The sequence below is a fragment of the Struthio camelus genome, chromosome 19 (assembly GCF_040807025.1).
Source record: "Struthio camelus isolate bStrCam1 chromosome 19, bStrCam1.hap1, whole genome shotgun sequence".
Taxonomy (NCBI): domain Eukaryota; kingdom Metazoa; phylum Chordata; class Aves; order Struthioniformes; family Struthionidae; genus Struthio; species Struthio camelus.
This window is the reverse complement of record NC_090960.1, coordinates 4338711-4355373: the sequence shown is the minus strand read 5'-3', so window position 1 is coordinate 4355373 and position 16663 is coordinate 4338711. Positions and strand designations below refer to the sequence as shown.

The window sequence follows — 16663 nt, the reverse complement described above, 5'->3', positions numbered from 1 at the left end:
TGGAAAGCTGAACTATCAGCAAGGGAAGGGAGAAGGGAGAGCAGACTGTTGAGGATGTATAGAATGCGTACCTTCTAACTTCTTAAATTGCATTATAATCCCAGTTGTATGAGAGTTGTGTAAAATCTTGTCATGCTCGCCCATTTCTGAGGTAGGGATGTACTAGTTTTCACAAGGCTAGCCTTAGCATAAGCAAAACTGCTTGGCTGCCCCTAGGATAATGAACAAAGCAACTTATTTTGTTTTTAACCTTGTTAGCAGCAAAATACAATCTTCTGGAAATGGAGATAAGAGGGGTCAGAAGTGGGAACTTGCCTACTCCTCCTCCCCTGAGGAGGAGAACCTCATGAACCTTTCTCTTCCCTTTGGCAAATCTGGTTTTAATGTAGAGTATGGACTCTACGGCCCCAAGCATCTAAGTGTGTGACCTGTGTGACTATTCTACCAGGTAGATGAGAGATAACGGACCTTGTTTTCCCAGCTAACCCTCTTTTCCTCTTACCCTACAGAGGAATGGTTCAGTGGTTCCCTGGTCTCTACTTTCTGGGGTTCATGGTGATCCTCCTCCCTCTCTGGCCCAGCTATATCCCTCCCTGCTGCCTTTTTTGGCATTTAGGACAATGTGGTTTCTATCCCCTCTGTCAACTACCTGATGCTGTCAGCACTAGAAAGGACATGGAAGCAAGTGAGGGGACAGCCATGGCTGCTTTCGGTGGTCACCTACTTTGCATGTGCCTTGAATGTGTCTTACTTATGTGTCTTACTCAACCTTATGTGTCTACTGTAGAATCAGTCGTGCTGTTATGTGTCTACTGTAGTATCGGTCATACCAACCTGATCTTGGTTTAAATAAAGAACTTCTCTTTGCAATTTGGTGCCTTTCACATCAGCTGCTATATGTTTTAAGCAACATAGAATGAGGTACCTAGGGATGCACATAAATCATTAAAATGGTTTAAAAACCTGGCCTGTATCACGGACTTAAAAGCACATTTGCAGTGTTTAATAGAAGTATCTGATCTGCTGTGGTTCCGAAAACCGTTCTGTCCAGGACAGTGCTTAAGGTTCGTGAAAAGTAAGCATGTGCCTACAGAAGTCTTTAGCAGAACTTAAATGTACAAGCACAAGGTGTTCTCAGCTTCCACAGACTTAGGGAATTTAGCTCTGCTTTTAGGTGTTAGTGACTAGACTTGGTTATAATTCCATTGGACCTGATGGTCTGTTGTGGAATGGATTTGATGCACCATCTAGACTATGAACAATAGGAAGTGCTGACACCAAATGATCAAAAAATTCGCTATCAGTAGCACTCTTATCTTGTGCTAGTCCAGTTATGTCCTTAAAACCCAATTCAGAAGGATCAGAAGGCTCATTTTCATGCTCTGTATTCATACCAAAGATCAAGATTGAACAAGCTGTTGCCCTTTTGGCCCAAAATAGGTTTTTGTCTTCACTGAATTCACCTTTCACCACCTTCATTTTGGTTTGACAACATACTGCTCTCCTCAGGGTAAGATACACCCATCATGTATCCCACGCTCAATGCCAGAAGCAAGAATCCCTCAGGGTTTTCTTCCCTACCTGTCACAAAGTTGCAAGAAAAATTTTAAAATGTGTAGAAGTACACCCTAATCTCAAGTGAGGTAGAAAATAGGAATCTGTTCTCTTAGCTTGGAGATTTTTTATTAGTGGCAGACTTTATATTATTATGCCAAATGGAAATGAAAGGAGTGTATCTGGAGCCTCTTTGGAAAGGGATGCTACGTTCAAGTTGCTAGGAAAAAGAAAAGCAGTAAGCTTTTTGTGCTGGTTCATCTGAAGAATGCAAATGTATGTCACATACAACTCCTTAATGAACAATTTAAAGATCAATGTAAAGGCATGCAGGCTTTTGAAAAAAAAAGAAAAGAAAAGAAAAGCACTGAGATTGAAGATCTTTGATCTTGACAACGTAGGATCAGTCCATCATGTTAATCTGAACTTTGTCGTGCCTGTCTCCTCAATATACCCTCAACATGCTCTTAGCGCTGTTTGCCTTTCAACACTCTCCTTTTGTGGATCAAAGGAAAAATGAAACAGCATTAGTTTGCTTACTCTATAATTTGTATGTGTTTAAAGAGTCCACGTTCAAGAAGTTTTATCCTTGGATAATTATGAAATAAGATTAAAGTTGAGATCATCTGTTCATTAGAGGACACTGGAGTAATTCCAGGGAAATTTTCATGCTGGAAAATGAAAACTTGCTACTCTCAAGTCTAATAATCAGACATTAATGGCTGCCTAGAAACAGTTTGCTTATTGTTTAATAAGACTAAGATGGCTGTTGCTATCTAACCTCAGGTCTACCACTGACTTGTTTGTGGCAGTGCTTAAACCACTTAGCTTGTTAGTTTCCCATGATTGCTTCTTCTGAGGGAGTTAAAAAAAAAAAAAAAAAGAATCTAGTGTGCTAAGACAATAAAAACATTGCTTCTGTTATTGCAATCAGTCTGGAGCTTCTACTGAGAAAGGCCTCCTGTTGTTTTGTTTCTCAGAGGTGAAAGCTGCTGAAGATGCCTGTTGGGATGTTGGGCAGCAGGGCCAGGCAGGCTGTTCAGTGCTGAATGTAGTTTATTATGTGCTCATTACTTTTACAGGTTAATTGTAGTGGTGTTTCCTTTATTCTGGAAGTAAGACATCGCAAGTGGAGCTGATTGAAAATTGGAATTTCTGTATCGGAACTCAAGAAATGCCAAGGTTTCCAGAAACAGGAGTGAGCTTTATCGTAGAATGGAAAGTGGATTTTTCTAAATTTCCCATGGAAGCAAATGTCTAGAGAGAAAGAAAAAAGCAGCAGTGTAAGTCTGAAATAATTAAAATAGTTTTGTTTTGAAAATGCAGAAACCAAACTAAAGCTGTGATCCCAAGCGTGCAGCTCATGGGTGAGCCAGGACTCTAGGGCTTTTTGGCTACCAGCTCTCCATTAGCCCTGGAGCAAGCCAGCAAGGGTTTCTAAGTTCCTAACTCTTCCAGAATCTGTGCCACACCTTTCCAAGCTGCTCAGATCTTAGCTTCATGGCAGGGAGCCTAGTAGCCCTGAGTGGCCCCAGGTTTTTAAACTCCTGCTTTTTGGCAAGGAGCCTAGATTCTCCAAGGACCTTGGCATGGTTCCTAGCTTTGCAAGACTGGGAGAAGCTCTGTGAGCAGTCAGGATTTGCAGAATCCTGACTTAGGGGTAGGGAGCCTGGATGTGTTAGTACATTCTGTACAGGGCTTCCTTGAAGTTATGGTGCCTGGGAGGTTGGGCTCTCTTAGTTTCCAACAGGAAACTGGATTTTTCAGATCCAAAAAGATTTTGGAATGTTAAAAAAATTTAAAAATAGAATTGAACTTGGTATCTGTATGAAATCACATTGCTGCATTGGTTGGAGAGTTTTTTTTTTTTCTTTTTAATCTTAGCATTATAATTAGCTCCTCAGAAGTCCAACAGTTATATCTCTAGGCTCTGAGTCCTGTCAGGATGCTGAGCAGAGATTGATTATTTTTATCCCTATCTTGTGCCTCCCCATTGCAACTTTGGCATTTCTTGCATTTGCAACGTTATACTGTTGCTTTTCTTTTACTCATGGACTCTGCGTGACCAGATGTTCCTGGTCTACTCATGCAGAAGAAAGGCAAGGACAGTGTACCGCAACATAAAGACCCAGTGCAAAAACCCACATTCCTCAGTAGAAGCCTAGTATTGTGAACTCCTCTCTTGTCATGAAATCCAATTCGTGAGCAGAGCACATGGAGATTCCAGGAACTTAGGAAGTTTGGATAATTCCAAAAATGCAAACAAGTAATCGGCAGATAACACATCTGTTTCTGTGCCTAGCCCACACTGACTGAAGGCCTGGTTTCTCAACTCAGCCTGTAGAGCTGTGAATGATGTGTTTGACTGCAGAGGTCTGAAGCCAGAACGCCAGCTGCCACGATGGGTGATAATACCCATTAAGGACAGAAAGAGAGAGACACATCTCATGGAGTCACTCCCACAGCCGCAGGTAATGTTATAAGCTTATTTCCTTAAATTATCCTTTAATATTGTATTGAAACATGTCAATAAAAGACTCAAGAAGTCTCTCCCCTCCCCTGTAGCATTTAACTGGATGCTACTGGCATGCTCTGTCTTCTGTGGCAGTGGCTCTGAAACCATAGCTTAGTTATATTTAGGCCCTTTGGATTTGAGATCTCACCTATTAGGCCAGTTGGTATATGATTTATACTTTAAGCAGAATTTCCAAGGTTAATGAGTGTGGATATCAGGTTTGTTCTGGCCCAGCAGTTTGTCATCTTCCCATCTGGTAAAAAAAAGACTGGGAAAGAGCTTGGATGGGGCACCACGTAGAAAGAACACAGTTATTCCAACCTTGCAGGCTCAGTGGCAGTACTTGAGCAAAATAGTGGTTGGCACCTCAGAGCCCCTGGTTCCCTCTCTAGCCTCTAGCTTGTCCCCTTAGGGTTTCTGCAATACAATTAACCAGTCTACAGAATATATTAAAACCTTCTGCTTCATGTAAAGGCGAAGAGGTTTAAATTAAGAAACAAGATCATAAATTACAGGGGGTGTGGGGTCGTAGTCTGTTTTTTCACTGTTTTTTTCCTGAGATCGGGGTTTGCCCTGTTACCACGGGCAAGTTTTCCCCAGCTCCTTTCTGGGCTGTTTCTGCAGTGCTGAGTTGCCATCTTTTCCCAGAAGTCTTTGCCTTTCAGTGCTTTCAGACTGAGAACTTGAAAACAGTAGTAGATGAATAGCAAAAAACAGTAAAAATGGTTTCTTATCAGTGAAACAAATCTTTCCCCCCTTAATTCTGTCACTAGCTACGCAACGTTTTTCTTAGCGTTGACTAAATAAAGGAACGCTCTCAGAGTGGATGGACTCAAATTTGAATGACAGCTTATTTGAAACTTAAACCTAGCAAATTTCTCTCTCACCCCAAACCCCAATTCTAGAGGATCTATATGGATAGATATAGGTATGTATGTACACACACATACAACTTATATTTTCTGTTTTTTTTTAAGGAAACTTCCTTGCATATTTATCAGTAACACAAGCGCTCACCAGGAACCAAACAGAACCAACCTGCAAAACAAATGTAAAGCTGAATTAAAAAGTGGGTTGACTTAGGTCTGGAGCTGCAAATGCAAAAGATTTCTTTATTTCCTTCTGCATTTACATTTCTGCAAGGCTCTCTCTTTTTTTTTTTTTTTTTTATAAGTGTTTTACTGATGAATATTGAAAATATTCTTGGGCACAAGTACCTTCTTGCAGTGGCAATGCATCAGAGGCTCAGCTGGCGGTTATTCTTCAAAGTGTGAGGAGGCATTAAATGTAAATACAAATGTATTTAGGAAAATCCAATACGAAAATGATCTGGATCTTTAATTAAAATAATTGTAAGTTGAAGGAAACACTTTTTTGTTTTTAAAGGAATCCTGTTTTGTTGACAAACTTTATTAAGAAGCTGAAATAAGCTGCTTTCCCCCATGCTCTAGTCAGCACTTGCCCTAGAGCGTGATGGCCAAGGCCGGGCGAGGGGTGCCCGTGTGGGGGGCGGCAGCGGAGCAAAAAACTGATTGCCAGATGTTTTGAAAACACTGCTAACAGGGAAGATTTCTGTGTGAAAATGAAACTTGTTACGCAAAGCAGTTTCTGGGATGCGGGCACCGCCAGAAACGCGTTACCAACAGTTCTCCAGCAAAAAGCGGACGGTTAAGTGGGGTTTTTTAAAACGCGATGCGCTTTACAAGGCGAGGTGCATCGCCTCACAGCAACAGTCGTGTTATCTGCCCAGTTTTTAAACAAGTTTCTTTTCAGGGCAGTAATTTACTCAAAAAAAACCTACAGCAGTCGCCGAGAAAAATGAAAACACCTTCCGCACGGATGGGCTTTTCCTCTGGCAGCTCCCCAGGTAAAACCCCGCCGCGTGCGCCCACCTACGGCCCCGTTTCTGAGGGGGAAAACGCCCGTTGGGGAGGCGCCGCGCCCCCTGCCCTCCCCGCGCCGGGCCGGGCCGGGCCGGGCCCCGCCGAGCCCCCGGCCGCGGCGGGACAACGTCCGCCGGCTCCGCCGCCAGCCGGCCGCTGAGGCGGCGACGCGGTTCCCGGGGAAGGGGGTGGATAGATAGGTAGAGGGAGATCGGCCGTTTCCAGCAGGAAAACAAAACAAACAAAAAAATATATATATATAGTGAGAGCGCTCGCGGCAGCGACCCCCCTCACGGCGCCGCCCCCCTCCGGCAGCTGCGTGTGGGGAGAGGTGCGGGCGGGAGCCCACGGCTTCGCCCCGCCGGGGCCGGGGTTGGGGCCGGGGCCGCCCCCCGCCGCCTTCCGCCGCGGGCCGCCGGGCCGGGAGGAGGGCGGGGGAGGGCTTTCCCACAATGCTTTGTGGGGACGTTGACAAGTGGATCCAAGATGGCGTAGAAAGTAATGACAGGTAAGTCAGGACTTCCCCGTTGGCCCCCCGCGGCGGCCGGGGGCGGCGGGGCTCGGCCGGCGAAGGCCCCGGGGCGGCGGCGGTCTGGCCGAGGGCGGGAGGAGGAGGAAGAGGAGGGGGCCGGCGGCGGCAGCGGCTCCGCGAGCCGCCGAGCCGAGGCTGGCTGCCGGCCGGGCCGGAGGCGGAGCGGTGCCGGCTGGAGAGGGCCCTGTGTCTGCCGAGGGGCCTGCGGCGGCGGCGGCCGCTCGGGGGCCGAGCCGCGGCCCTGCCCGGCGGGCCCGGGGGCTGCGCGCCCGCGGGCGGAGCGGCGCGGCCCTGCGCTGGGCGCCGCGGGGCCGGCGGGCGGGCCGGGGGGTGCCGCGCAGCGCCCCGGTTCTCTCCCCCCCACCCTCCCGCCGCCGGCGCCGGGGGCTGCTCCGGCCGGGCAGGGGGGCGGGGGGCAGCTTTGTTTCTGTGCCGGGAGGGGTGGCGGGGAACGGCCAGCGAGCGCCAGGGAATTAATAATAAAACGTTTTACGTACGGTTAGCGGTGGGGTGAAAAAAAAAAAAACAAACTCTCAGGCTCTTAACAGCTGGTTTAAAATTAACCCTCAGAGCAATGAAGCCGTGGCGGATGAGCTTGTATTTTTGTTTCCTGCAGAAGGGCTTTGTGAGGGCTGAGCGGCCAGAAGTTGGGAGATCTCACACACAGCCTGGGATTGCCTTTTATACAACGCAAGTCTTGTGAAACGGAAAATAGGAAAGTTTATGCTGCAGGTTGCAATACAGTGCTTCCCCCAACAAACTGTATTTTTGTTTTTAGGGCAGATCCCCAAGTAGGATTGTTTGCGTGGGTAACATTACCCCTTGAAGTGTTCGATGGGTCGTGGCCTTTTATTAATTTCCAAACGAGTGAACAGTTGTCTGGTTTCAATGCATTGTGAGTCAGGCTGTTCTTTGATTATAGGAATATGATTAAACATATCATTGATGAACATTAAGAAATAACCGTGAGGAAACAGTTGCACCTTTGCTTTCAAATTAATGACAAAATGAGTAAGAGTCAGTAATTTTTCCTCAGGGGCTCAGTGAGTTTGATCTCAAGTTTTAAAATAACCTATACAATAAGATATTTCGCTTTTTGTTGAAAAAATGAAATAATTCAGTTGTAAAAGACAAAAGCATCTGAGAAATGAGTCCTTGTTGACAGATTGAATGCCTCATGGCTAGTGTTGTTGGGATGGTTTTAATTGTTAAGGTCTTCTAATGTTATTCTTCTTAAACAGTGCATTTGAAACAGGCTACAGATAAAATAAAAATTCTCCTTTTTAAAAAAGACACATTCTGTTTTAAAAATGAAAGCATAACCAAATAAATGAGATGAATCCTGGCAAATTTGCATTATTTTCCAAGGGTAATTGGTAGAACGGAGAGATTTTTAAATGCAGTGTTTGTAAATTCAATGTCTCAATGTCAGCAGATCATAAGAGAAATGGCAGAGCTGGTTTGATTGGGACAGTCTGGATGCTGGGCAGCTCCCTGAGCCTCTTCTCAATGTTCAGTTGAAACTTGCATGAAGGAAGAATATATAAGGGACCACCGTGTTCCTCTCCCTTCTTCCTATGGATGCAGGCCAAGGGACTCGCTCTTAGATGAATCAAACTTTGGTAGGCTTAACTTTTACAGCATAGAAATCATGAGTGGTGAAAGCTGAGTTAAGGTTTCTTTGTTGAACTTTATTAGGATTAGTAGTTCTTTATTGATAAGTGAAGGAGCAATTTACATGTTATGACCCAGAAAAATGAGTTCTCTTTGTAATTTGTAATGAAAGTACAAATTGCAACTTTTTTTCTAGCTGAAAACAAAGTTCTGTTATCACTCTTCACGTACCCAAGTGTGACTTGCAGGACATAGTGTGCATTACCCTTCCTTTAGTTCATATTCTATATGAATTAAATAATAGCTGTTTCTCTTGTTTTTATCTTTCCCCAGCAAACTGAAAATTAGAGAGAGATGTGGAAGCAGCATGTTAAGCTGTATTTTGTCCCAGTTCTGCTTCCTGATCTGTCACGGATGATCTTTTCCCTTGGGGGAACCTAATTGATTTCAGAGGAGTTGCCCCTGGGCTTTGGGATCTGTATTAGGGATTTGGATGCAGGATGAAGGCCAGAGTTTGGATAGAACTTCTACTTGAAGTTCAGACTGATGGAGAAATTCCCGTCTCCAAGAAAAATAAAAGTAACAGTGTTAGAAGGTTTGAAGAGGTAATATTCCCTAGTGGGTAGGGTACTGGGCTAGTGCTTGAGAGACTTGGACAGCCCTATGCAAATCACTTCACCTGTTTATACTTTTTTTGAAGGAATATAAAATAGGAATACTGAATCTTAACAGCTTATAAGTAGCCTTGGTGTCTATGGAGGAAAGAGGCAATGAGCTATGAACTAAGTAATATTAGTGATGTTTTCCAGCTCTGTCTGTCAGTTTAATGTTCTGATGAAATGTTTTTTCCAATGTAGGCAATTATTTTTGTTACTAACCCCACCCCTTGCAATTATAGCTGGATATTCTTTCTGACTTTCGATGTGTTTGTCTTTTTTCTTTTTTTTTGTTTTAGTAGCTGTTTAGCACCATTTTACATTTGCTATTGCCCTTTATTCTAGGTAGTTTCATTTTGGTAATGGCAGAAGCAATTGCTGGAGCAATTCAGATTATTAGTTGAAAGCCCTTGAATCTTCCACCTCACTGGTATTCCCTCTTGAGATTAGTGGTACCTAGATAGCGGGAGTGAAATCTAAATTAGAAAAGTGTTTCATAATAATTTAAATACTGTCCCCTGTGTACAGCCTGAATAACTAGGGAAAGCCATGGGAACGTGGAGAATGAGGAGCAAGGATGGAGTCATTCTGCTGTAGGTTAGGGCTAGAGTAGTTGGACAGCTCAGAGTCACCTTTTTCTTGCGGATCAGTAGGCCAAGTGTTTTAGTAAAAGTGTGAATCCTGTCTGTACTTTTTCCTAACATTGTCTCTCGGGGAAGGAGATTCGGGGCTGCTTCTGTTATTCTCTAGAAGCAAATCCACAGCATTCCTTTTTGTCCAAGGTTGCTAGAGGCTCGCCACGGGGGGGAAAATAGCAAATTTTGTGTTCCAGATCACAGATCACCCTCTTGCTCACCTATCGTAGCTGTTGTTTAATCTCACTTATTTAGATATAGTTCTGAGGTAAGATCCCGTTATCACTACATGATATATATACATATATATTTCCTTTTAAGTGGAAGTATTATGGATAAGGTTATCAGAATGAACAAGACCTTCCTTTTTTTTTTTTTTTGGTTCTTATTTGTCTTGTCGTTTCTTCTGTGGCCTTTGGCAGCAGTCGGCGCTTGTCTTTATATATTTCAATAGCAAGTACTAAAAGACATAGCATTATTATATGTTTAATTTCTTCCTCTCTTTGATAGACTCCTGAAATTGTCATCCCTTTTTCTGGAGGGAAGAAAAGAGAACAATAATATTGAAACAGGGATTACGTTTTTTTAGAAGTTTACACACAACATTAGTGTGGAGTGAAAAAAAACTGAAGACTGCTTGGTCTTTTGGAAATTTTGACCAGGAAGATAAACACTTGTTTTCTTTTAGTATTTTTGGGGATGAAAAAAAGAATAAAAATAAAACTTTTATAGATAATGAAGTTAGGAGTCTGCAAGGTCAGATCGCTCTCTGGAAATAGACCAGCTTCTGGGGATTTTATTATGGTGGCATTGATATGTAACCCAAGTTCCTTTTTCAAAACCAGTCTTGCTTACTGAGCTTTCGTCTTGTCCACTTACGAATGTTTATAACATGAGATTTCAACCAGAGACAATCACTCATATCTGAAAACACAGAAAAGTGAATTTTACTATAGTAAAAGTGCTTAGGAATTTAAGCAGGCAGATTGTAATTACCATGGTTCGGAATTTGTTTTTCTGTTACATTTCCATTGAATTGATTATTGAAGCTAAAGGATACCTATTGTGGCAATAACATGATATCATACTATTTCTCTACGCTTTTATATGCAAATTAACTGTCATCGTTCTAATAGAAATGCACTAGTTATTTAGCTCATTTTTCCTCCAAATACGAAATTGCGGATTTATGATAGGAAAGCCAAATAAGAAATCATAGATTTCACTTTTATTCCTTCTTAAGCGTAATTTTACTACAATGAGAGGTTCCATTTCATGACTAAAAGGTTTGAGTGGTTACTATGGCCTCATCCTAGTTCTAAATCAGTACCAAACTACCCCATTTTCTAAGTGGTTTGGACTCTGTCAGATGCTAGAAGGCTATCCCTCGTGCTTTAGCAAGAAGGTGATTTAGAGTTAACAACGCTTGACTCTACTAATTTTTCAGGAAGCAGTAGCTATGCAGTGCTACTGAGTCAGTAGCAAGAATTTTTGTGATTTTATGCGAAGAGATGTTTTGGAAATGGTACTGTAAACCACTGTGTCAGTTGTTTTTGTTAGTTAGATACCACTTGTACTAAGAATGACATGACTGAGGTAGATGTTTTTTAATCTTTGCTCTGTATGCGGTCTGGGGAAATGCATTTCATGATCTATCCTGCTTGTGATCAGTAGGAAGGTTAATGATTCTAAGAGTTGTAATGACTAAACAGTGGGAGGAAAAAAGGAATAATAGAATTATGGTAGATAGGAAATTTTAGCTGTTGGAGCTGCAGGAAGTAATGGGCAGAAATATGAGCAGTGAGTGGATTGCACTAAACTGGTCTTGTGGTAAGTAGGGTAAGCGTTATTCAGATGATCTTTCAGTCTCTGAATTGCATAGTTTTTTTTTTTTTTTTGCATAGTTATGCATTCTAAAAATACTATATTCATCAAAACAGTAAAAATTACGCTGTTTAAATACGCTTAGAAGATCTTTCAGAGTTCTAAGGCACGGCAAAAGGGAAATACGTAGCCCAACAGGAGTTGTTTTTGAGAACGTTGGTTGTCAGTAATGCGACACAAGTGTTTAATTTGCTGGAAAATATTCGGTGGCTCAGCAAACCAACAAAGTAGCAAATCTTTGTGGACATAATAAATGGAGAATGCCACAGATGACAACCATAGGGGTTTTGGCAGCACATAAAATAATGCTTCTTACTGGGATATTTTCTCAGTTACTGTAAGATATTATCATTTTTTTCATGATTATTTCATTTCATTTCATTGTGGGATGCTGGGCAGGGGGGAGCAGGCGCTGTGCTTCTGTTCCCAAGGAATGTTCCTTCTCCAGCACTCATCTAAATTCCCCATCAGCTGTTTGGGATTCTGAAATACTCTCGAACAGTCATGAGCCTTGCATCTGATCCTGTGCTGTCTCAGAAGCCAGCATTGGGTTTTTTGTTGGGTGTTCTTCCTTACCTACAGAGGCAGATCTTTAAGGAGAATATCTTTGTGTGTAGCATACTTCTGGCTTCACCCTAATGCAGCTTTGCAGTTGAGTGCTGTGAGTATTTTATTGAAATGATGTTTTTGATTAGAATTGTTTATGCCTGTAGTTTTGGGATGGTTGTACTTTGGTTATATGTTAAGACATTCACACATTTGGAATGGTGCATGACATTTGTTTTGTCTTCTGATCTGACTGATATTACTTGTCCGTAGTTTTGTTTGTGTTTGTTAGGCTGGGCTAGACACCGTTTTGCTTTTTCCTTGGTTTTGTCAGAATTGTTCCATTAACCTCAGCAAGATCTTACTCATTCCTGCTAAAGTTTGTTCTTTCAGTGGGTTTTCAAATGCATGACTGAATCTCTACTGCTTGTTTTAAAAGGAATGGATAGAGTAAATGCTATTGGGAAACTTGTGTAGTTTAGGATGCAAAGTTGTAGTGTTGTCCATAGGGTGTGCTGTTTGTGACAACATTGGGAATCCATCTTCTATTTTCAGGAGATTTTTAGAAATTGAATGTGTTAGTAGTATCGTGCTCGTGCATTTGAGGAGAGGAAACGGGGAAGTTAAAGTTATAGGAGTATTTTCCAGACACAGAAGGGTTAATATAATTAAAAATGTGGAGTAAGAAGACAGCTCCCCAAAGCAGGCTTAGGTATATCATGCCTTACTGCTTGAAACAGTCATGTGAAAATGCGTTTAAAAGGTTATATACAGCACAGATAACAATTTTTAATGGTGGAGGTTAGTTACTGCTTTGAACTTTAAAAACAGCACACAGAAGTATCATGCACGGTTACATAATAGGTATGTTTTTGGGAAGGATATGCTTGGAGAGTATCTGTGGGTGGCATCACTGTGTTATTAGATCTATTGTGGTAGGACCCTTTTGTGCTAAGCAGTGTATAAAGGTATAATAAAAATGTCAAAATATTATTCATTACTGTAATGAATTTAAGTTCATTATAGTGCTGCAGTGAAGACTTAAGTATATCCAGAGAAAATTTTCCGATTTTGTGTCACAACTTTCTGGCTTATTTCTGCATTTGGTTTGTGCATCGTGCACTTTGTTCAGTATTAAGATTTTTACATTGTTTGCCCTTTGAATGAGTTGAAAGAGTGATTCATGTTTTTCTCAAACAGAAAATGAATTTAGAGTTTGTTTACTTCACCCAACTGTACAACCATGATATGCACCTGTAGCTAAAGTCTGCGTTTGTACCAGTGATCAAAGCTGTGTTTTTCAGTTAGGTTTCTTAGTCACGTGGATGTGCTGCTTTGCAGTACTGGGACGTGTCAAGAGTGGTAAATGTTCTTGTGTGAAAATTAAAGTTTGACACTTCAGGAAATACTGTTTCAGCATCACTACAAGTACTCCTGTTAGGCAGAGAAAATTTGAATTGAGCCATTAAATTTTGGAGCTGCTTAGTTGTTAGGAAAATAAATTTGTATGGGATTTTCCAAAAGGGGATATGCTGTGACAAATTATTTCCTAATTTTAACAATACTATTATTGCTGAAATCCAGATGCCTCTTTAGAGGGAGCTGTGATTTGAGCACAAGACTGAAAGTTAGGAACTGCTAATTCTGATTCTGTCTCTGAGACTGATTAAATTTGTGAGTTTTGGTAAATGAACCGTGAGCAAGTGCTCTCTGAAGACAGTGCTGTATGAGTGGCAAGTTTAGCTAAATGAGCATTGTGAAAAACTTCTGTGACATATGTTGTTGTCTTTAAGCTTGTGAAATATGTTCATAAATGTCTTGATACGCGTTGCACCTTCAAGTGAGGCTTGGGGATCTTCTTTGACTCCCTTTGCATTAATTAGTAACACTATTTTGTACTCACTTGGCATTTTGTAAATATAAGTGACAGATGTTTAGTCATATATGCACAGATGTACCTATATATCATACAGCAGACGTTTTGCAAAAAATACTTTCTTATGACTCAGCAGAGAAGAATATTGGTAATTGCATGACTGGGCAACTCCTTAAGATTAATGGTATTCACCTTTTTTGTCAAAGTTACTGTGAAACGTGATGTTGTTGAATGCTCAGAAACTCCTAGGATCAAGGCGCTGTTTTGCTATTGAACTTTTTAAGAAGAGAGAGGTTCCAGCAGAAGTAGCTTAGAGTTGTAAATGTCATGATGTTTTTTAGGATGTGAATACTTCATTTTTCTGCCAAGTGTGTTGCTCTGTCCTGAGTTTGAAACTTGCAGACTGGTCTGGGTGCACAGGGAGCTAACTGGTCAGGCAGGACCGAGGTTTCCCTTTGTTTTTCTCTCGTAAATGTCATAAGAGAAGCACAGACTGAATTACTTTTTAAGTGCTATTTTTATAGATATAGGCATATATATGTAGCTGATTGTTGGGGGGGTATACAGTAACCATGGGGCAGTATTACAATTCAAATAGCCTCGTCTCAGAAGAAGTGTGAGAAACTCTATTCTGAAAAAGCAGTAAGGACTCAATAGGTATACAGAATACAAACCGTTACTGTTAACTGGTTCTTATGAAAGATTGTTTATGTGAAGATTTCCTATGAAGGAGCCAAAAGAGCTTTAGGTGGGGCAGAAGCACCACCTATTATTAAGTTACCTGATGCTTACTGTTACATACGCCTCGTTTCAGTTGGTTATTACTTGCCAAATGTTAATTATTTGGGTTGAAAATTCCCATGGTAAGTGTCTATCTCAGGCTAACTTTTTGGGTGGTGTGGAGGAAATGAAGGGTTTAGGCAACATGGTTCAGTCTTTTCTAAAAATTAGGCAAAGCAATTGTTGTTTTGTTCACAGTAAAAAAAAAAAACACTAATGTCCTATAGCACTGCTTTGCAAAAAGTTAAGATGTGGTATAGTCTGCTGTTTCTGGCAAGGATGTACTTATTATGAATCCTGTGAAAATCTGCTCAACATTGATCAAATCAGCAAATTGTACAAATCTCAAAGATCGTCCCTGCAGTGAGTATATTTGAGCCTGAGCTAAACAGGATTTCCATACAATGTGAAGACTGGGGCTTCTGCATTCCTCCCTGGTATGAATCTGGGAAAAAATGAGAGCACAGAGAATCCTCAGGTGGAAAATGCAGACTTTCACAGAATACGCAGAGGCAATGTGAAGACAGGGCAGCCGAATGAGGGGTCTAAGGCTGAAAATACTGGGACTAGAAAGGAAGAAATGGAAGGGAAGCTCTGTTGTGGGTAGGTGTCAATATACAATGCTAATACAGTTGTTTGGAATACAGTTTCACTATTTGCATAAACTGGAAGGTGTTCAATAAATGCTGCAGGGAATAGCAATAAGAAAAAGGAGGCAATTCATACTCAAGCCCTATCTTTGCTATACTTCATTTTGTAGTATTTCTAATGAAAGACCCCATGTTGTGATATAGCGAAGTGCTAAATACTCATAAGTCGCTCTGAAGACACTGGGTGTTCTGCTTTGTTTATATAAAGAGCTATATAGTACAGGGCAGAGGATAATCGGAGGAGAAGATCACTTTTAGTTGTCTTAAGCTGGATGTGAAAAGTTCATAGAAACTTCTGGCTTTAACTTTTTTGTGTCTCCACTCTTGGTCTGTGAAATGGGAACAAAGCCAGAAGGGTAAAGATATCTTCTTAATACCTGTGAAGTCCGTGGTCACAGTAATTGTGAGCGTTATTTAAAAGTTCATGAAAACACTAAAATGCAGTCTTGACAACCAGATTTCAGTAGCATACAATAAATAAGGCCTTCGGCCCTATGCTGAACTATTTAACTAGCTGTTCATTAAGCAGACAGCTTCTGTTCTGCCCGCTCATTGAGCCAGGTGGCCTTTGAAAAGCATAGTATGTGACTAATATAGTTAAAGGCTACGTTACAATGTGGACCCAAAGGAGGGCCAACATAAGCCTGTACAGATAATTTTGCATTGCACAAGTTGTGAGTACTTAACTTTGCAACCTAATATTTGTACTGTAATATTAATATATGCAATATGTATATGTTTTTGCTGCTGTGTGTAGATAGGAGTCTTGTATCTGTCGTTTATGGATGGCTTTTAAAGTGAACACATGCCAAGTAGATGTTGTTTTGCTTTGACTTGCCGTGTATTTTCTTTAGTTTCATCAAGAATGGGTAGTGCTTTCAGACAGCTTTCTCCAAAAGGACCCTTTGAAAGGCTGGAGATCAAGATACCTAGTGATACTGATATAGTGGATGTGGTAGTTGTAAATGCTGAGGCCATGAGTTATTTTCAGATTTTGAGCCAAAGATGATATAGATTTACTCAACAGATACCTTATGAAATGCAGCTGATAAAGCTGCTAAATTAGTTAAACAGCCTCTAGTCAAGGGATTTGTCAGTGTAGATTGGGCAGAGGTATCAGCAGGTTTATCTGTGACACTTGAATAAGGGCTAACAATCCAAGGGTGCCATTAGGAAGCTCTTGGAAAGCCTTATCATTTTTCTTAGCCAGTTTGGCCATGTAGAAATGTTGCTGCTGTTGTCTGTATAGATTGTCCTCTGCTGCTGCTGTTTCCAAAGTGAAAACGAGATTAGTAAAGATAATAAAGTGCTAATAATCACCTTAAGTGTCTGTACTGAAATCATTCCTGGTGTGCAGTAAGATCTTAGTTGTTACCAGCTGCGATGTACGTAAAGCGATTTAAAGAACACAGAGGATCCAGATGCTGAAGACATTTGCTCTTAATCTGAATTGCTGCTGTATTTTTGTTGTTTTGTGAATGGTAAACCATCCACAGGAGCTGGCTCCTTTTCAGTAAAAGTGGATGTGTTTATCCTAT

General features: G+C 41.4%; 1 protein-coding gene across 12 annotated transcripts in view; it reads left to right on the top strand.

The window, feature by feature from the left end:
* HELZ (helicase with zinc finger) overlaps nt 1-16663 on the top strand; it is a 100033-nt gene that overhangs the window by 966 nt on the left and 82404 nt on the right. For 6 of the 12 annotated variants that reach the window (XM_068913750.1, XM_068913743.1, XM_068913746.1 and 3 more), the window contains exon 1: nt 6397-6460. Coding sequence is in view for 3 of the 12 variants with exons in the window: in XM_068913748.1 (XP_068769849.1) it covers nt 6454-6460 (7 nt within the window). In the remaining 9 variants the exon portion in view is untranslated. Of the gene's footprint in view, nt 1-2636; nt 2838-3856; nt 4026-5842; nt 5937-6394; nt 6461-16663 lie in introns of those variants that run through there. The other 6 variants (XM_068913748.1, XM_068913751.1, XM_068913747.1 and 3 more) reach the window with 4 other exon arrangements.